The following is a 20,886-nucleotide window of genomic DNA, read 5'->3' as shown; positions in this document are numbered from 1 at the left end:
TGTGTCTCTTCCTCTCTCTCTCTCTCTCTGTCTCAATCTCTCTCATAAATAAATAAAATCTTTTTTTAAAAAAATAAGGAGAGGACTATGGATGCCCAAATGACTGGAGCTGTCTGATTTCCACAGGAGATTTTTGGGAACATAGCATCATCTCGAATCAAACTGAGTTGGTTTTTTTGTTTTTGTTTTTAAAGGAAGTCTATTGAGGAGAAATGTTTAGAATATTTTATAGTGATTTTGAAACAGCAGCAACTCTCCTTATGAGAAAATGAGACATAATCTAAGTTGTCATGCGCCCACCTCACTTGGCCTGCCAAGCCGCCCCGCCCGGAGGGACCCAGCCCTGCCTCCCCCTCCCTGCCTCCCCCTCCCCGCCTCCCCCTCCCCGATGGCTGCTCCAAACTTCATCTTCTTTTACGGTGCTTGCCAGAGTGTCACGTAGCAGTAATGATTCTGGCATTTCTCCTGCCAAGACGGATGGAGCCAGTGAAAAACATTCTCAACTTGCAGGAGTGAGACTCATAGTGAAATTTAAGGCCCTTGATGGGACATTAAGGACAAACACACCTTGGGACAGAGAAATACTTTCTTTTCCTCTCAAATCAATCCTTGAGTGCAGCTGCTGGGTACTGTGTGTACTCAGTCATGGCTCGAGCCAGCCCTGTGCGTGGAAATCCCTGCTTAACCTAAACCCATAGTTTTGAACCTCTTTCTCTGTTATTTCTCTCTTTCACACACACACACACGCATGCACACATGCACATATGTACACATATTGTCAATGAACTGCAAGAAGATGACAAAGAACAGGAAGGGGAAGGGAACCGATGAATTGGAGAATAAAAAGTAAGCTTATTTCCTATCCCTTGTCTCTGCCTCTGGGAGGCTGTGGCTGCTGTCCTGAGCTGTCGGAACGGGTGAGCACTTGGAACCTCCGCACGGCCTTTGCTACACATGAGGATACTCATGGGAAAGGGAGTAGGGGAATGTCTCACTAGAGGGAATGGCAAAGGATCAGAAATTCATTCTGCTGTTTGTGTGCATAACAGGATCACCCTCGTATGTGTTCAGAGGTCTGCTCCCCGGCCGGGCATAACCACAGTATGCCTTCTTTCTCGAACATTAATGGGTGTAGGTAATGGCACTGCTATCATTTTGTTTCCCCATAACCCCAAAATCTTCAGATGCTGGTTTGAAAGTTTTAATTCACCAGACATTTACAGCCTGCTATTCTGGGTAGTTTACTTATGTACAGATGGTAATTAATAGCAATGAATATTTTCAAACTCTGGATTTTTCCCCTTTTAATTGCTAATATAGTGGCACTTTTATGGATAGTAGAGACCTTGCAAATGATAAAGCCAACCTAGTCATCTGACCCCAGTCCCCCAGGAGGAGAAAGAGGGCCAGATGTTAGGCCCATGGACACTAGAAGGATTGGGATGGGGAGAAGAGATGATGTCAGGGCTGTGGAGCCCCACTTGCGATTCTGGACATCTTGGGACAGAAAAAGACAGTGTTGCCAGACTGGCTCTGACAACGGACAGCCACCTGCAAGCTTATAGAGGCACTGAAGGTGTTTCTGTATGCAAATGAAGATGTCCACTGATTGACATGACTTTTTAATATTTCAGGGGACCGTGAGCTCAGCACTGTCTGCTTTGCTCCCTGGAGTAGTCTTGGTGCTGAGCACAGGGCCTGGGACTTACGTGTTCAGCTGGCACGCCCCGAGAATTAATGAGAGCATTAATGAGAGCCATGGCATGCTGAGTGAGGGACAGCCATGCTTGGGGGATGATGATATAATGAGGCTTGGTCATGCAGGACTTAGATGTCACTCCTTTGTAGGGTTTTATTGGCTCCTCAGCTCTTGGAGCAAAAGGGCCTGGATCTTGCTCAGGAGAAGGAGGAGGACGAGGGGCACATTTCGCCAGCACTCTAATTCCAGCCAGGCGGCCATACTCCCGAATCCCTCAGAACTACTTAAGCTGCACCAGCACCTGGCACCCTGTCTGGAGGAAATTGCATTTTAACTATCTTATTGCCCTAAGAGCCTTTGAACAAACCACGAGGAACAACTGTGGGCCAGCATTCTTTATTCTGGGTGACTGGGGAAGGGCTCCCAAGGAGCCAAGGAGCAGGTGAGCCATCTGGAGGAGGATGGGCCCGCTGGATGGCATTGTGGCTACCAGGACATGCCTTAGAAGAATATACACCTGTGGAGTCTGGGGACATCTGGTCCTGGGGCTAAACTCTGCATCTGCACCCCTGGTGAGCCTCTCTGTGATCACCTGGTTTTTCTTACAGAGCAGGTTCAGCTGGAGCAGCTCTCGGTTCCCACCAGACACAGGGTGCTCCAAGTTTCAGCTGCTCAGGAGCAAATGACGGTGGCATTGGCACAGGCCACGGTGGAGCGGTTTTCATTATACAGTTCCAGCAAAACCTGGTATTCTCCCTGGAGGGGATACGGGGAAAGCATGAGATGTGTGGCCCACAAAGCAATCGACCATTCAACAGGTGGTCATCGAACACCTTCTATGTGCAGCATTGTTTTAGACACTGGGGATAAAGCAGAACTAGGCAAAGCAAACTCGCTTCATGGAGCTTACATAAGCTCATTGGGGCAGCCAGACAATGCACATGATACTTCAGGATGTGCGCTGTGCATATGCTGATGCCAGAGACAGAACAGGGGAGGGGAGGGGAGGGGCCACAGTGCTGGGCCCGGCAGGGCTGGGTGGGGCTGGGCTAGTGCTGGTTGGCAGTTTCAACTAGGCTGGTCAAGGCAGTCCCTGTTACAGAGGTGGCCTTTGGACAAAGACCTGAAGAAGATGGGGAGCACACCAGCTGCTCTGAGGGATGGCACCCTGAGTTTGAGGAAGACTGAGGATGCCCATGGGGCTGCAGGGAGAGAGAACCACAGGAGGAGAGAAAGGACATGAGACAGTGATGGCCTCACGGGCCATGGTGAGGACGCTGGCTTCCACTCTGAAAGGGACACAGGTCATGAGAGCACTTTCCCCAGGGGAGTGACCTGATGACACGTACATGTGACTACGATCCTTCTGGCCGCCCACTGAAAAGAGGCTGTAGGGGCCGAGAGTGGAAGCACTTGAGACCAGGTAGGAGACCACCCTGGCTGCAGTAGATGCAGAGATGAGGAGAGGGATCGGATTCTGGATGGAGGTTGAAAGAGGAGCCAATAATGATTTGCCAAGGAAACTCATGTGGGTGGGAGAGAAAGGAAGGGGCTAAGGGTGACACCGGAGATTCTGCCCCGAGCAACTGGAAGGATAAAGTGTCATTTGCTGAGACGGAGAAGACCTCTGCGGAAACAAGAAACCGAAATGTTCTATCAGAAAAAGTATTGCCACATTGTAGAGTTCGTTTCTGGCAACAACACTCCACAGAGGACTCTCTCCTTCTGTGGTTAGTGGTTGGGCTGAATGGGAAATTGCAGAAAAACCTATGTGTTTGTTCAGTGCCAAAGCCCTGCCCCAGCCCTCAGAGGCCATGTGGGGTGGGGGTGACATGCCTGTGGGTTCACCAGTCTGGAGAGAGATGCTCTGAGCGGTGGGAGGTAGTGGTAAGCAGGCAAAGAGCCCAAGACGGAAGGATCTCAAGAGATTCCTGGCACATCTTTGAAGTGCCTGTCACCCAAAGAAGAAAAGGGGTTTAATCTGTATAAGCCAGAGGGAAGGAATAAATCAGACCACTGGATGGAGGTTGCATGAGAGGCAGTTTTTGTGAGAGAAGAATGACATTCTACCAATTAGCAGAGGCCCAGGAGCGAGCGGGTTCCCCAGCAATGAAAACTGCATTTGGCAGAGCCAAGCTGCACTCTGGACGGTGGCTGGGCTGAGAGGGGTGCTCAGAGTGCTCCCTAGGGCACCGTTGAGCTTGAGGATCTGTGGTAGCAGAGGCTCCTGTGAGGCTGATGGCCCAGACGTGAGCAGCTCTGATTTCAGGAATGTAGGAACAGAAGGAACCAAAGCAGGGTGAAGGATAGAGTTCAAATGTGCACCCCCTATGTCCCCCTCATCATCACCTTCTTCACTTTTGGGGTCCATGTGCCTTGAGGCACACACCCTACAAAATTACTAAAAACCTAATGAATTTTTCATTATTGCTTTAGAAGCCTAAGAAAAGATGTTATTTGCAGGAAGGTCTTTAGATTATGAATTCCGTACCTACATTGCGTACATGCATACAAACCTGCATACGAACAAGATATGCATACTCTGGTTTAGGAGGCAAGAGTATTTGGGCAACTGTATTCACCTGCAGGCAGGTGGAGGGACTAGCTAGGAGGATGAGAGGGGTGGAGGAGGGACAAGGGACACACGGCAGCAGCCTCTGCTGTTGAGGCTAGCGCTGAATTTGTGAGTCAGGAATTTATAGTTGTATCCTTGGCACTTACACAGATTAGGCTGTACCTACAAATTGTTGTCCAGCACTTTGGAAGCCCAAAGGGTCTCTAAATTCTAATTCAGAAAACAGCAGTCATAGAGATGCAGGGCTCTAGGCAGGACTTTGGTCGGGGCCAAGGGACTGACTGTGCTAAAAAGAAAGTCACACCAAGACACTGAAGATTGACTGCTGAGTGGAAAAGTTTCCAGCCAAGCAAGGATGGAATTAGCACAGAGCCCATCTCTGGGGGATTTGATGGGAGGAGGCGATCCGGGGCAGGTCTTTTAAAACCAGAAGACTTCACACTGTCTCTGTCCCATATTAGGAAGCAAAGTCTCTGAGCCTTGCTGGCTGGCTGTCAGCCAGGGAAGCCTGGGCTGGCTGCAGCTGGTCCTCAGCCAGCGTGGGAGCTCATGTTGAGATTAAGGCCAGCAGCTGCCTCCGCTGCATACGTGACAGGTTGCATGCATCCCACTTGGGTTATGTCCCCTGTCGATTCTGGCCAGGTGTCAGCAGGTTGGGCATAGTCAGACCTGGCCAGGTTTCTGCTTCCTAGGTTGAAATCTCAGATGGAGACGAGGTAGGAGGACCAACCGAAGAGGACCAGGGGATGCTTAAGCAACCATGTCCACGGCCGGGATGCCTGAACCTGGCTTTGCCCTCAAGCTGGGCAACATCGCAGAGCACCATCACTGGTTGAAAAGAATGCAGGTCCCGCACTCACCCAAGCATCCTAGAGGAATGGAATAAAGCTTTTTTTCTCCCCCATTTCTATGAAACTTTTCTTTCAAAGGGATTTTGTGCCTTTAAGAAATTCTTTTCCCTTATATTTCATAGCAACTCCTAAAGAGCACTGCTTTTTTAAAAAAAATCCAATAAGGCAAGATGAAAATCAGTCAGATTTTAAGTCAACTTCCAGTGGGAGGGGAGGATGATGGATTCAGAAGGAATGTGGGGAAGGAGAAAAATTCAAATAGCAAAGACTTAAAGAAAAAATTAACTGGGAGAACTTCGGCACCACATCCTGGAAATGAAGGGAGTTTGCAAGACTAATATTTTACTGGAAGGCCTGCAGGGAAGACGCTGGAGAACCCCAGAGGGGGAAGGTGTAGCTGGATACTTCCCATCTGCAAGAGAAACACTAGAGAATGTTCTAGAAACACGAGGGCTTGCACCTGAGGAACCCAGAGGCTTGGACAGAAAGGAAACTCACAGACACACACACACACACACACACACACACACACACAAGAAATGAAACAAAGTTAAACAAATTCTCTTTGCAGAAGGAGACCCATTTCCAGAGTCACATTTTTTTTTGAAAACTGAGATATATTGATATATATCAATGTATTACATCTTTGTGATTCCTTTTATGATGACCTATGAGATTTTCTCAGGGGTAGCAGATTGAAAAATGCTTGTATTGCTTATTCCAGAGCTCCTTGAATTCAGCCATTTAATAAGGTCATATTATTTTGCGTAGAAGGAATTAGTGGAAAACTCAACTCTTAGCTGTGAGCCTTGCCCTTGAATACTCAGGATGGCGGCATTTTATTCACATGGTGGCAGCCTGTGAATAATAGTGCAAGGCTGGAACCTGGGTGCTGTTAAGCCTTCATAGTTGTGTGTGTTGCCTCCTTTCTCCGATGAGCCAGCCTCATCGACAGCCCACACCCTGGCAGTCCCATGTAGTCCTCACAGACACAGCAATCCTACAGGACGGGACATGAGCATCCTCCTCTGTGGGAGCTGTTTGCCCAGAGGTTCCCTGAGGATCCAACGGGACATAAAATATTAAATACTAAAATGGGAAAATCAGTGTTTAAGTGGCCACCATGAGATAACGGCTTTATTGAAGAAGGGTTTTCTTAGTGATGGCAAATGGAAAAGATTTAAATTTAATTCCTTCCTCCACCTCTCCTCCTCTAAGAAACTGCTCAATACAATAATTAAGTAACAGGGCAAAACAGAAACCAACACCTTACCTCGAAAATTTCAAATCCAGGATTATTGATGGGACCAGCATAATAGATCTGTTCTGAAACATACAAAACAGACATAATGTTACTCAATCATATGAACAAAACTGATTTATTCATATTATCGGTGCTTGCTATGCGCTAGGAATCCAGTGATGGAAAAGAAGGTCTCTATCTACACAGTTGCTCACTTTCTAAGGAGGACACTGACAACCTGTAAATAACTAAATAAGTCACTTGGGTTGTAGAAAGTGCTAGAAGAATACATGCAGGCCACGTGAGAGGCAGATGGTGTCATGGTTAAGAAGCCAGGCTGGAACCAGGCTGCGTGGGGTGAAATCCTGTGACCGCCTATGATAACTGTTTGATCTTGGATAGTCATTTCTCCTTTGGGCTCAGTTTCCTTTTTTAGAATGGGTATAATAATGACGATAACAGTGTCCACTTCCTCGAGCTCTGAAGAATCAAAGAGTTAGTCAATGTAAAGCACTAATAACAATGTCTGGAAAGCACTGAATAAATAATTTGCTAAAATAACGAACTAGGAAATGCCATGTTTGGTTGGGTGGCTGGCCGGCGAAGGCATCTCTAATGTTTAGTAGCTCTGATATGAGAATGGAGAGGGGAGATGATTGGGTAGCTTTACTGGGCAAGAATGATAAGGAGAGAAACTCCAGGCTGTTGGGAATAGATTCAGGAAAGCTTATGATTACAGATCATGGAATCTAAGGAGGGTAAGGAAGTAAATGAAGGTGGAGTGGGTTGATAATAGAAACACTGGCAAAGTCAGTTGAATGGAGATTCCATCATTGCTATCAAGGTCCTAGAAAGGGTGTGCTGGAAGGTCATGGTGAAGCCAGAGGGTAGAAGCCTTGACACTGAGATTTCAGAAGTGGTGCCTTTACTGATGGTGACAACACACAGGGTTGATGTGGGAGTCAGTGGTTGAGGTAGAATATTGTAAAACATTAGTGGAGGTCAAGCCTCTGGGACATTATGAGGATAGATGGACCATTCATGCCAACATTGAGTACCGAAACCTTGCCCAGCTCCTCCCATGGTGACTGCCATCTTTGTGACTCCCCAGCCCTGTACATTTGACACATTACAAGCACACTGCCTAAGAGCACAGACTCTGGGGGCAGGCTGTCTGAGCTAGGTTTGAATTTTGGCTCTTCTTATTATGATTTGGGCAAGTCACCTAATCTTTCTGTGCCTCAGTTCACTCATCAGGAAGCGAGGTGGGCCTTATAATAATATTCACCTCACAGAGTTGTCATGAGCATCAAATGAGTTAATGCAAGTAAAGCTCTTTCCACAGTACCTGGGACATGGTGAGCCTGAGTGGTCAATGAGCGTTTGCCATTAATACATCACTGACCAGTCCACCCAATGGAGCATCCTCCCAATACAGGCCAGGTGCTGTGCCAGGTGCTAGGTAACAACAGTAGATGAGAATATTACACAAACCATTTGAATCATTGGGCTCCCAGAACTGTTATCATTTGTTTACAGGCTGCTTCCTTCAGCAGCCTGAGCCTTCTTGTTTGCATAGCTCCCAGTACATTGCAGAGTCTAGGACACAGCAGGTTGCAATATCGGGTTCTTATAGGGGTTGTAGAATGAGCAGATCCAGAGCCAGGATGTGGGTTTGCCAACCAACTTCATTCCTGCTCCTGCTACTGGGATCCTCTACCTGCTGGAAAGCTCTGGGCCTGGGTTATGCTGACACAAGATCCTGGAGCAGGGAATGAGCCATGGGAGTGGCAATCTGGTGATGAGGGTGGAGGGATGGTAGAGGATGATGGAGCTGAATAAATGCTTATTGGTTTATTGATGGCATCAAGTATTGAGCTCTTTTAAAGGCACAGTGACTTCCTGCCTCACATAGCTCCTGGTATCTAACCACTGCTCAAGAAATACTTGGAGACTGACTGACCATACTCTCTCCACGAAAAGGGACTTTGGACCAGGGACAGCATGGCTGGTAAGTGAGCAGCTGCCCACATGGAATCATGTCAAGGGTGTGACGGTAACCTGTTTTGTAAAAGGCCTCTTCAGGCAATCTGAACCTCAACTTCTACCAGGAGACCCATCCTTAGCATAGCCTTTGGCTTCTGTTAAATGCTCATGCCCCCAACATATCTATCCTTCCTTCCCATGGTCAATTTCTCATACCTTGCAAGGATAATGTGCAAACATGGTGGATGCCAGATGGACAACGTCCCTATTTCATTGCACTAAATGATCCATTTATTTTTGAAAGGAAATATATATTTGGTTGTGGATAGAAGCAAAAGTTTAATGCAAAGATATTCTTCTGTATGATGTGATTTTAAAAAGAGACATGTTGAAGTTCTGGATCTTATCCTTAAGAATCTTCCAGTGCCACTGGGAAAGATCCAGTGACTAGCTATACAGAAAGTTAACTGTATAAGTGAGTGGTGTATGCGGGCAATGTATTTTTAAAAATATTTCATTTATTTATTATTTATTTATTTATTTATTTATTTATTTATTTATTATTTATTTATGAGAGACACAGAGAGAGAAGCAGAGACACAGGCAGAGAGAGAAGCAGGCTCCATGCAGGGGGCCCGATGAGGGACTCGATCCCTGGACTCCAGGATCACGCCCTGGGCTGAGGGCTGCGCTAAACCGCTGAGCCACCCAGGCATCCCACGGGCAGTGTACCTAACAAGTGCAGAGAGTTCAGAAGGGACTGCCTGGGGTTCAGCTGGAGTGCTGGAGTGCTGCACCACCCGAGGGCATACCATTCATGTTATAATCTATGTGAGTGGTGGCCCCTGGAGCTGTGCAAGGCAGTGGCCCAGCTACCAGTATACTTTTCCTTTTGAGGAAATTCTTTCTTCTCCAGTGGTTATTCTCTGACCAAAGCCAGAACAATTTGAGCAGGAAGACAGAGACCCAGGGCCAATCTATTCTGGCAAGAGATGGCTTGTTTTATTTCAAGATGGCTTGTTTTATTTCAACAGTATCTAGGGCTGTTCACTTTCTGTGTGGTGCTGCAGCCTTCACACTGCTTCTGTGACTCTCAGATAGCCTTTCAGAAAATCCCCTTGCTTTTGTTGGCAGGACTGGATTTCTGATGCTCACAACTCAAGGGCTGTTGAATGCTATGGGCACGAACCAGTCAAAATCACTCACGCTGGCCATCAAGGTATGGGACACAGTGTGGCTCAGGAGCAGAACCCAAGAATGGGGAGTGTGTCTGTGCATGTCGGGTGTGGGTGGGTTCCCTTGGGCACATTTTCCCCCTGCTTCATGCTTCTACTGATTGTTCTAAGCTGGCATAGTGCAAACGACTTGGCCTTGGAAGCAGAAAGACCTGAGTTTATGACCCAGCTCTCCATTCACCAGCCGAGTGTCCATCCTGCAACTCAATTTCTGCATTTGCAAGATAGAAATGGGAATGTCTCTCCTGCAGGGCATTGAGAGGACCAGAGGGCTATATGCAAACTTGCTGAAAATAGTGGCATCCCCAGTCAGGGCAGAGCCAGTAGTTATTAGTTGTATTATTATCCAGTGGATGGGAAGAAGGCTAATGTAATGAAGACCCACTTGGATGCTGAGGAACACATCAGGTCTAGGTTTTGGAACCTTTGGGCAGAGGCAACAGCTGGTAGGTTCTATTGGTGTCTTTTGTCTTAAAAAAATAGATGAGGATAGCTCTTTGAAGAATAACATTAGAATGATATCTAACATTCTACTATGCTCATTTTATGCTCCAAGATTTGCGAATTTGTTTCAAATGAAGAGGTTCTTTAGTGGGCAGAGAGGTTTTCAGTCAATCTGTCTCTTATACTTTACAGTTTCAGTTGGACCTTTTGGAGGAGGGGTCTATGAAGTTCCTGAGAACTGCTTCAGGTAGCTCATGAAACTATCTTCTTCTTCTTCTTCTTTTTTTTTTTTTAACCTAATGAAATAACACCTAAAATTAAATTCTCGCCCCTTCCATTCTTAGATCCTCCCTGATTCTGAGATTCCTTTAATTAACATTCTCACACTCCAGTACTATAAAAAGAGCCCCAGTATATCTGTACCCACTCCTTCCTTTCCTCCATTTGAAATCTTTATCAGTTTTTAGTGTGCTGTGGATTAAAGAAATCCACCTCCCCGGTTCTGAACACATGAAGTCATTTCTGCGAATTGGCTTTGTTTTGACCCAGATCTTTGTGTGGTTGGCACATAATGTCTTTTACAGAAAGGAAATTGATTTTTAAAATGTGGAAATAAAAGGTCCCCAAAGGTTTTGGATTAGATGGAGGTGAGACTCAGGGCTGCCTTCCTGCTCTTACAGACTTTTATCCCCTGGGGAGCAGTGCGGATGCCAGTCCGGAGGTGCCCCCTGAATGCGTGGGTTCTGAGGAAGCATTCTCTCCATTTCCTAGCCCTTCCGAGTATCTTACTGCAATTGCCTCCAGTCTTCCAAATTTATTACAAAAATGTCATCAATATTTAAGCACTATGAGGGTGCTCAGCAGTGTAAAAATACTGAGAGTTATAATTTATCATAAATAGGCCAATTAGTATATTCAGAACAAAGTTTTAAAAAATGATCATTTATTTATTTTCTCAGCTTTGAGCCTTTTTCCTGCCTGCCAGGCCCAATTGAGGGGGCTCTTTGAGAGCTGTGTTGAACTAGGAGGACCCAGGCAGTGGTCCCACAGTGAAAATGGAATAGGGAGAGTGTTCCAAGCAGACCAAGAGCCTCATCTCTGGAGTGAGAGGGAGTGAGCACATTACTTCATTTTAGTGAGCTCTAAATATACTCTTCAGTCATCTCCCTGGCTCTGGGCATTTCCTTTAAGACACCCAAGTCTGGCAGATGGCAAAGGCCTGGCCATTGTTGCTCATCTCTTTCCTGATTTTAGCTCTGCTTTTTTTCAGCCTCTGACCCTGCAGGGTGTAGAAATTGCTTCCTGGTCCCACAGGACACTGAGCTAGTTGCCGGTTAGGGCACTTACTTAAATACATAATGAGCTTGCCTGCGTGGGGACTTAGAGGAGTGTGCCCTGCCTCTGGGGGTAGTGTGACTGCAGACAGACTCCCCGTGGGCCTGAAAGCCTTGAGGTTTCAACTTGGTTTCAATGGATGGATTCCAGGCAGTGTGGGCAGGTAGCTCCAGGCTAGGCCCAGGCCCAAATATTTATGTATGTGTGTATGTATGTGTGTGTGTTCAACTTTGTCAGCTTCTCCATCTCCTGGGCATTTCTATTCTCCAGAGCCTGTATATGCATTCCTTATGTCTCTCCTGAGGGCTGGCCACCAGAGGACTTCAGTGTGGTGAGCATGCCTGTACCACCTTGGAAGTGATCTGAGTTCCTGCGTGCAGTTGCAGAGGCTGACTGGCCAAGTGGGTGGGTGGGAGCATAAATCCAACTCCTGCTCCACAGCGTCAGACTCTGCAGCCTGAGGCTGGACTGGGTCCCACCTGCAGATTCTTCTGGTGTCCTGGCCACATCCCTTGCCAGTTTTGAAATCAGGGCAGCCTTACACTGGAAAACAGTATGGAGATTTCTCAATAAGTTGAAAATAGAGCTATCCTATGACCAGCAATTGCACTACTGAGTATTTACCCCAAAGATACAGATGTAGTGTTCCAAAGGGGCATCTGCACCCCAATGTTTATAGCAACAATGTCCACAATAGTCAAACTATGGAAAGAGCCCAGCTGTCCATCAACAGATGATGGATAAAGAATATGTGGTATAGATATACAATGAAGTGTTACTCATCTATCAAAAAAATTCAATCTTGCCATTTGCAATGACATGGACGGAACTAGAAGATGTTATGCTAAGTAAAATAAGTCGATCAGAGAAAAAACAATTATCATATGATCTCACTCATATATAGAATTTAAGAAACTCATATATTTAATTTAAGAAAATTTAAGAGAGGATCATAGGGGAAGAGAGGAAAAAATAAAACAAGATGAAATCAGAGTGGGAGACAAACCATAAGAGACTCATATCATAGGAAAGAGACTCAATCATAGGAAACAAACTGAGGATTGCTGAAGGGGGGTGGGGTGGAGGGATGGGGTAATTGGATGATAAACATTAAGGAGGGCAGGTGATGTAATGAGTACTGAGTGTTACACAAGACTGTGAATCACTGACCTCTACCTATGAAACTAATAATATGTTATATGTTAATTAATTGAATTCAAATTTAAAAAAAAGGGGGGGTGGAAATCAGGGCAACCTTGATAGCATCAGCCATGCCTCGAACATTGTCCCAGGTCAAGAGCCTGTCACCTCTGCATACTTTCTCATTGCACAGTGGCCCACACAGGACAATTGGGAAGTGCTGGAATGTTATCCTCTCCAAGCCCCCAACCCAGGTGGACTGGATCCTGGGTATAAATTCCACAACCTCCTGACCTTCAGAGGGACAAATCTGACATGCACGCTGTAGTTCCTCAAGGATCCCAGTGGGGCCGAGCCCTAGTTCCCATTCTTGTAATCGGTTGCCCATTTCTCCCTTCCTTGCTTCTCCTCTTGCCCTGAGTCCCTTGAGCTCCTCTCATGCCTGCTTTCTGGCATCATTTCCTAATAACTACCCACCCTCAAGTCTTTGTCTCTGGCTTTGCAAGGGGACCTCAAACTATGAATGCTTCCTAGAAGAAAGTGAACCTTCTCCTAATTTGTACCAAGGCCACATATGAGCTAGTGATGGTCCTAGAAAGCTGGCTGCTGATATATTTGGACTTGATTGTGAGGATGGAGCCATGCAGCCTAGAAGATAAATCTGAACACCCTGGAAGCTGACTTCTGCACCGAAGAGCAGGAAGAAGAATGAATGCCCTGGATTGTCCTTGAGAAGGCCCAGAGCCTCATACTTTGGAGAAGACAGGAGTTGAGAGAGGAGGTGAAGGCCACACTGGGTGGGTGGCTGTGAGGGAGCCAGCAAACTTGGGAAAGAGGGGGCAGAGAGGGAGGGGGAGAGGTGCACAGCTGGTCTCTTGGTTTCTAGTTTCTTCATTCAGTTGTGTACGGACTCTTACTATCACGGAACAGTGGGTCAGTGTGGGCTAATATGACTTAACCTGTAATAAACAAAGTGCATTCTATAAATTGATTTGAAGCTTTGGGATTTCTTGGCATATCAGATGACCCATTTATTTATTTATTTATTTATTTATTTATTTATTTATTTATTTATTTATTTTTCAGATGACCCTTTCATTGGGAGAATTTTTCCTCTTGCTACTGGGAGGTCAGTAGTTAGAACATGTTCAATTTTATTCCTAAATGAATCTTAAGATGTCAAGCATGTTGTTTGGCCCCTTTGGTCCGTTCCAGGCTTCAAAGCTGTGGTCCTTTTCAGAATTACCACCGTACTTCGGAGCTCGTAAGTATCCGATTAGAGTTTAGATTACTACATCTCAGCTTTGTCTGAAGTACTTTATCTTTCACTGTTCATTCAAACAGGCTTATGAGATCTTTGTTTTGATCTTTGACTGCTAGAGAAACTTAATATTATTTACAACTTGAAAGCATTCATTGTGTCATTGCAATGGAGCATTTATAAAACTATGAAGTGAGAATCTTTCCAGGGCTTATTTTTTCATGGTCCCTCTAGTTACACCTCTCTGGTGATTCGGAGATGCACTTGTTCTCTCTATCTTTTTTTTCCCCCTGGTAGCATGCTGACTTCCTCTTTACAACAAACTTTTATAAAAGACTCTTTGATATCTTTCCCTCTTTCTCTGCTGGAATGATTCCAACTCCTGGGTCATGGAATTAACTTCTAGCCAAATAGCTTTTCTTGTGAGTAGGGTCCATAACAGGTGGGAACTTTATGGGTCTCAGACAGTAATGGTCCAATGAGGCAAATATTTTCTGAGCAATGATATGACCCCTTAGCAGAAAAACTTGTATCTCTTCTCACGAATGAGTAACTGTATCATCTGTGAAGTTTTCCAAACTGCTTGACATTTGTGAGGGCATTTTCATTGAAAGTGTAGAGTTTGGATTATGCACAATTATTTGGCCTTTTTACACGCTATGCAGAGGTCAGACAAGATGGATATGGATTGGTTTTCTATTTGAGAGTTGTACAGTCTGCTAATGCCCATCCTTCAAGATGACCATGTCTTCATCCCCAGGGCCTCTGAATATGTTACCTTCCATGGCAAAGGGAATTTGCTGATGTAATTATGTTAAGGATTTTGAGATGGGGAGATTAGCCTGGATTTTCTGGGTGAGTTCAGTGAGATCACAAGGTGGTTACAAGCCAAGGAATGCTTCTAGAAACTGAAAAAGTCAAGGAAATGGATTCTCCTTTGAGGCCTCCAGAAGGAACATGGCCCTACTGACACTTTTATTTTATTTTATTTTATTTATTTATTTTTTTTTAAATTTTTTTTAAATTTATTTATGATAGTCACAGTGAGAGAGAGAGAGGCAGAGACATAGGCAGAGGGAGAAGCAGGCTCCGTGCACCGGGAGCCTGACGTGGGATTCGATCCAGCATCTCCAGGATCGCGCCCTGGGCCAAAGGCAGGCGCTAAACCGCTGCACCACCCAGGGATCCCGACACTTTGATTTTAGACTTCTGACATCCAAAACCATAAGGGAATAAATTTGTATTGTAAGTGACTGTATTTGTGGTCATTTGTTATAACAGCAGTAGGAAACTAACATGGTGGTCTTGAATGAAGAGAGGAGGCTCCGGGTGATTGACCTGAGAGGGGGCCAGGAGTGACGGCTTGTTTGAATTTGGGTTCCCAACAAAGGGCCCTTCAGAACCATCACACCAGCATAAGATTTTAGCAAAAGAGAAGGTATTTGGGTAATCAGCTTGGGCTAGAGAGTGAAATTTCCAATTTACATTCAACATCAATATTCATATGAATTCAAGACAGATTGTTAAACAAAATTAGAGCAATATAGAAACTATTAGGTCAGTGATGTCTAGTGACGTTCTGCAAAGATGGAAATGTTTTATATCTGCATCATTAAATATGGTAGCCTCTAGCTAAATGTGGCTAGTGTGACTGACGACTTGAATTTTTAATTTCATCTAAAAGTAAATGATTTAAATAGCCACATATGACTACTGGCTACTATATTGGATAGTTTTAGGTCAGCACTGTCTAATAGAAATATAACATGAGCCACATACATAATTTAAAATTTTCTAGTAGCCACATTTTACAAAAAGGGCAAAGAACCACATGAAATTGGTTTAAGAATATAAATATATTTTAACCCACATCTTAAAGTATTATAATTTTATTATGTAACCAATATAAAAATATTAACAAAAATATTAACAAGATATTTAGACGTCTTCTTTTCATCCCCCCTCCTTTTTTTACATAGTCTTCAAAATTTAGTATGTATTGTACCCTTAAAACACATATCACTCTGGACTGGCCACATTTCTGGTGCTCAATAGCCACATGTGGCTAGTGGCTACTGTACAAAACGGTGCCAATTATTTATTTTTTTAAAAGGTGTATTTATTTGTTTTAGAGAAAGAGAGTGAGAACACGTGCACCCATGCATCAGGGGAGGGGCAAGAGGCGAGGGAGAGAGAGAATCCCAAACAGGCTCCTGCCTGAGTACAGAGCCCAACGTGGGGCCTGATCCCACAGCCCTGAGATCATGACCTGAGCCAAATCAAGATTGGGACGCTTAACTGACTGAACCAACCAGATGCCCCCGAAACAGTGCCAATTATTAAGTCATTGATGAGGAACTGGGGACTAGAAAGTGAAATGATTAGTTTCCAAGTTTATTCCTCCTACAAGACCTTTTAGTCTTTGCTGCTCCCTCCAAGAGATACATAACTTCTGGCAATGAGGAGGGAAAGAAAATTTAAGTTTTTTCTTTTCTACCAACTTATTTCTGAATTTCAGTGGATAAATACTTAATGTAACTCTCAAAATATAACTTGTGAATTGGTGGGCTGATTGGATTTCCAGAAATGGAAATGAAGAAGACAGTGCTGGAGAGAAAGAGGAGAAATTGAATTGATCTCCAGAAACCTGGGGCAGACACAGGAAAGAGCAATTGTGATGGGAAATAATGGAATAGACATTGCAGAGGGTGGCCTTTCTCAGATTGGGGGGTCTCTGAGGTCCGTGCACATCAGAACTCTCAGGATGTTTGTTAAAATGCAAATACCAGCAACCCGTGGGATCAGAGTTTTGGAGTGGTCCAGGGAGCTGGGAGCTGGCCTTCTTAATTGGCTTTGTAAATGATTATTACATGAAAGGTGGGAGTCATTGAGCCAGATTTATGAAAATATACAACAGGCTGGGAATTTGTAACGGAACTTGTATTGTCTTAGAAAATTAAAAATGCTTTGGTCCTAGGTCATAATTAATCTAAATATGCTGGGTTCAGCTAAAGCGAAAATGTGACTAATGTCAAAGGACAGTTCCAACACATTATTGCCTCTTAGAGATGGGCTTGAATTTGTGGATAGAGAGAAATCTCCCAGGGCTGTAGGATTCCTTACTAAGCAATATGTTTCCTTTCTTTTCCTGCCTTTTTTTTTTTTTCCCAAGAAAAAGTCCTCCTTTGCTTGGTTGTTACTGATCATTGTTCCTACTTCTTCTTCTTCTTCTTCTTCTTCTTTTTTTTTTTTTTGTAGTTTAAGAGTGGGGGTTTTCTGCTAGTCCATAAGGTGCCAGTGTTTTTAGTGACTCTCCATTAGTTTACAGCAGTGGTGCCTGGCCAACAAATTCACAGCTGCTTGAAAGATGCAAAGAATAAAACATAAAGAGAAGGAGGGCCAAAGGCTAAGAAGATGATGCTTCAAATGTCCAATTCCAAGAGAAATGCAAATGGCGGTCTCTCCCAAGAGTCGTGAGGGGGCCATGGAGACTCCACTGTGTTGGCCACCAGAGGGTATGCAGCTTGGACTGGAGTCATGTTCTTCCTACCTCTGAGGAAAGAGGTCTTCAACTTCCAAGCCTCGAAGGCTCTACAGCCCCTGCAGGCCTTGTTAAAATGCAGACTTCCACTCTGAGATGGATGACCTCAGGGGCCCAGAGCCCTTGCTCTAGAAATCCCTAATCAGCTGCATGGAGTAGCTTCCATTTATCATGCATTGAATGCTTACTCTGTGCCAGACCCTGTTCTAAGGGCTTTGCATATATTATCCCATCTCATTCTTCTAGCAGTCCCACGAGGTCACTCATATTTTCCTTATTGTACACATGAAAGTGATGCTCAGAGAGATTGAGTAATTTGCCTGAAGTCACATAAAAACAAGTGGCAGTGATCGTCCAACTCTGTGCAGGTTTAGCCTCAAACTCTGTGCTTATCCCTAACTAGACTAGTGGTTCTCAAAGCATGGTCCCTGGATCAGCATCATCAACCTCATCCAGGGACTTGTAAGAAATGCAAATTTTAAGCCTCCTCCCTAGATGTATGAGTCGAAAATTGGGGGTGAACCCAACAATCTGAGGTTGACAAGTCCTCCAGGTGATGTGATATATGTCTGAGTTTGAGAACCACTGAATTGAGCTAAGCCTCCTGCTCTCTAAGACAGCACTGGCAGTGTGATGGGGGCAGGCCCCAGAAACTTCTTGGAGAACAATATTGGGTTTCTGCAGCGACAGAATGACAGTGGGGATGGTAATAGCTGGAGAAACTGCAATTTCCCAGGTGGCCGAAAACCAGCACACCATCCATGGGTCTATTGATTCATCCAATGGAAGTGGAACCAGGACATATGAGTTCCCATCTAAGCCACTTTGTCATCTGGGAAAAGAGGATGAGAAGCTGGGATCGGGAGAGATCGAGAAGGAAGTTATAGGGACAGCCGAGCAGAAAGCCTGAAGCAAAGGAACTCGTAGAAGCAGGTGGACTAAAATGGCTCAGAAATCAAAGGTAAGAAAACAAGTGGGGCGGAGGTCATATCCCAGAGAAGACATATTTTAAAATTGAGTCTTCAGATAAAGCTGCTTGTTCTCCTTCCCTTACAGCAGAAATCAATGACCGCATTCCTGGGACTTGTGTTCCTTCGTGCATGTGTGGTGAATGTGAAACCGTTGAAAAGTGAGGCTCACGGTGGGGGTGCCTGGCTGTGGGCGTGCTTTATAGAGACTGTCAGGACCATCGGCATAGATTGATGGTGGCAACTCTTGAAGGTAGCACCTGCCTGGAAGGTCTTCTACTGTAGCAGTGCAAGGCATAGGCACTTTGCAGAAAGGATCTGTGGGGATTTTTCCGAAACTAGCCAATTTCCAAATTTCCTCCATTTCACAGACCTGTGAAAAGGAGCACGTAGAAACAGAGAGCGCTGGGGCAATAGAAATCTAGCTGATGGAATCTGAATTGCTCATCTAGATAAAACTGTTCAGACCAAATTCTGAATCGTTATAGGCAGTGAGGATGAGACGTTTCTGCAATTAATATTAATGATGCTTGGAAGATGGCCAGGTGCACTTGTTCAGCATAGACCAGGACAGATGACAGACACTCGAGCTAACAAAGGGGAGGGAGGACAGGTAGCCAACATGAGCATCCCCTACGCTTCTGCCTTTGTCTTATTTGTATATGTAAAATCAATGAATATTATAGCAGAGTCCCACAGCTGCTGTCAGAGATAATATCTGCCTTGTGGGAAATGTCATGTCAGACTTTATATACAGTTCCCAGGGGATCTACTCTGCTGTATATTGAAATTCATCTAATTACAATGCATTCCCCACTTTGGACAAACACTTAAAGCAGGAACATTCAGATTTACATAAAAGATAAACCAGGGAGCAATTATTTCCTTGACTAAAGGGTTCTTTAGCTTGTAAAAGGTGTCACTGTAATATTTATTTTAATTACAAGCCTTCCAGATGCAGCTAAAATTAAGTCCACAACTAATTTTTTTCTGTAGCTCACATATTTCATGAACTGTGTCAGTATCTGTTGTGTGTATCTCAGAACAGATTATGCTCCTCCTGCAAGGTGGTTAGCTACACATACTGAGACAGGTGCACCATGCATTAGCAGTTTTTGTGGAGACTGTTGATTTCTGTACCTCCATGGGATTCCGACATGCATATGACATCAGGTCCTCCCGGTTTTTCATTGTGTTTCAGCCATGTCAATCCTACCTGCCAAGGTCTCAAAGGGAAGTCCTTGACCTACTGTCTCCTACTTTAAAATCATATATCCTGAGTGTACTCACATGCATGCACATGCGCGCGTGCACACACACACAGAGGACATGTACTCATTTAACTCTTTCAAGCCTTCATTTTAATTTCAGCTGGTTTTGGCAAGAGGTTGGGTACAACCAATATTCACAAGTTAACCCGTGAAACAACAAAGAAATCATTTTTAAAAGCCAAACATTACCTATTGAAATATGTAGGTCAATCCAGGCGAAGGACTGTGAAACCAATGCCCTTTGCCTTGGTTGACCTACAGCTGGCCATAACTCTTAGAGGTTTGCCCAGAATCGAGTCTGACAGTTGATGTGTCTTTGTCATCAAGAGTGACAATCCTGTGTTCATTCTGTTTACCTTATGGTCTTAATCTAGGTTTCGCCCAAATCTCCAGATTCATTATCAGCTGAGAATCTTGTTTCTACGTAGCCCTACACACTATGTTCTGGACAGCCAAAGCATGGGTTGATCTGTTGCTTTGAGGACTCCCACCCCACTTTCTATTTGGGTGGAGTGTGTCCTAAAGGGGCTTCATCCTACTTCCTAGATTGATGCTTCACTTTCATGTTTAACAGTAAAGTCCCACAATCAGTTTTATGCTCTATTTTTTGTTTCATCCTCATCTTCCTGAGATAGGATATTCTAGGAAAGGCGCTGAACAAAATGAACCCCAATTTGCTGAGAATGGACTTCAAAGTACATTGGCCTCATGATAAATCAGAAGGGAATGAAAGGGACTTTGGGGAACCCAACTCATTTCCAAGCCAGACAGCACTCTGAGGTCTTGTTTGTGGTGGAGCTTAACACCGGCAAATCCAAATTTTGGAAGAAGTTTCTATGTCAGACGACTTGGGATAGTCTTTTTGGGGCCCTGGGAAGAAACCACACCTCTGTGGACAGATACCACACTTCTAGGAAGGAAGTGGACATTTCCACCGCCACTCATTCTGGAAGGAAGTCAAACCAGGGGCAGAAAGTGATAACGTTAGAGGCTGACCTTAGACCGAGATAGAAAAACAAAATAGAACGGAAAGATGCAAGAAGAGACTTCTCATTCACTCCTCAGGAAATCCTGGGATCCCAAGCAGGAGGCAGAGCGTTAGGCCGGCTGCCCACAGCTTTGGGTAAGCTGCTTTGAGTCAAGATCCTCACTAGGCTTGTTTCTGTGGGAGACCCTAGCCTGGGTGTGTAAAACTGCTGCAAGTCCCTCAAGTCCCCCAGTCCCTGCCTCAAGGTCCCTCAGGTAGGGGAGGAGGCAGAGAGATATGTCATTGCCATGGTTATTGCTTTCTAATGTGCCAGGCATGTTATGCATCTTTTCTTTTTTAGTATTCACTA

The 20,886-nt window shown here is 44.8% G+C and overlaps 1 protein-coding gene across 1 annotated transcript in view; it reads right to left on the bottom strand.

The window, feature by feature from the left end:
* Positions 1-2,079: 2,079 nt before the first annotated feature.
* LY86 (lymphocyte antigen 86) overlaps positions 2,080-20,886 on the bottom strand; it is a 59,174-nt gene continuing 40,367 nt past the window's right edge. Inside the window, exons 4-5 of the mRNA XM_038584099.1 lie at positions 6,399-6,451; positions 2,080-2,455 (exon numbers count right to left, since the gene is read on the bottom strand). Of these exons, the coding sequence (XP_038440027.1) occupies positions 2,372-2,455; positions 6,399-6,451 (137 nt within the window). The 3' untranslated portion in view covers positions 2,080-2,371. The remainder of the gene's footprint in view (positions 2,456-6,398; positions 6,452-20,886) is intronic.

The sequence above is a fragment of the Canis lupus genome, chromosome 35, assembly GCF_011100685.1.
Source record: "Canis lupus familiaris isolate Mischka breed German Shepherd chromosome 35, alternate assembly UU_Cfam_GSD_1.0, whole genome shotgun sequence".
Taxonomy (NCBI): Eukaryota; Metazoa; Chordata; class Mammalia; order Carnivora; family Canidae; genus Canis; species Canis lupus.
This window is presented reverse-complemented; position numbering and strand designations above follow the sequence as displayed.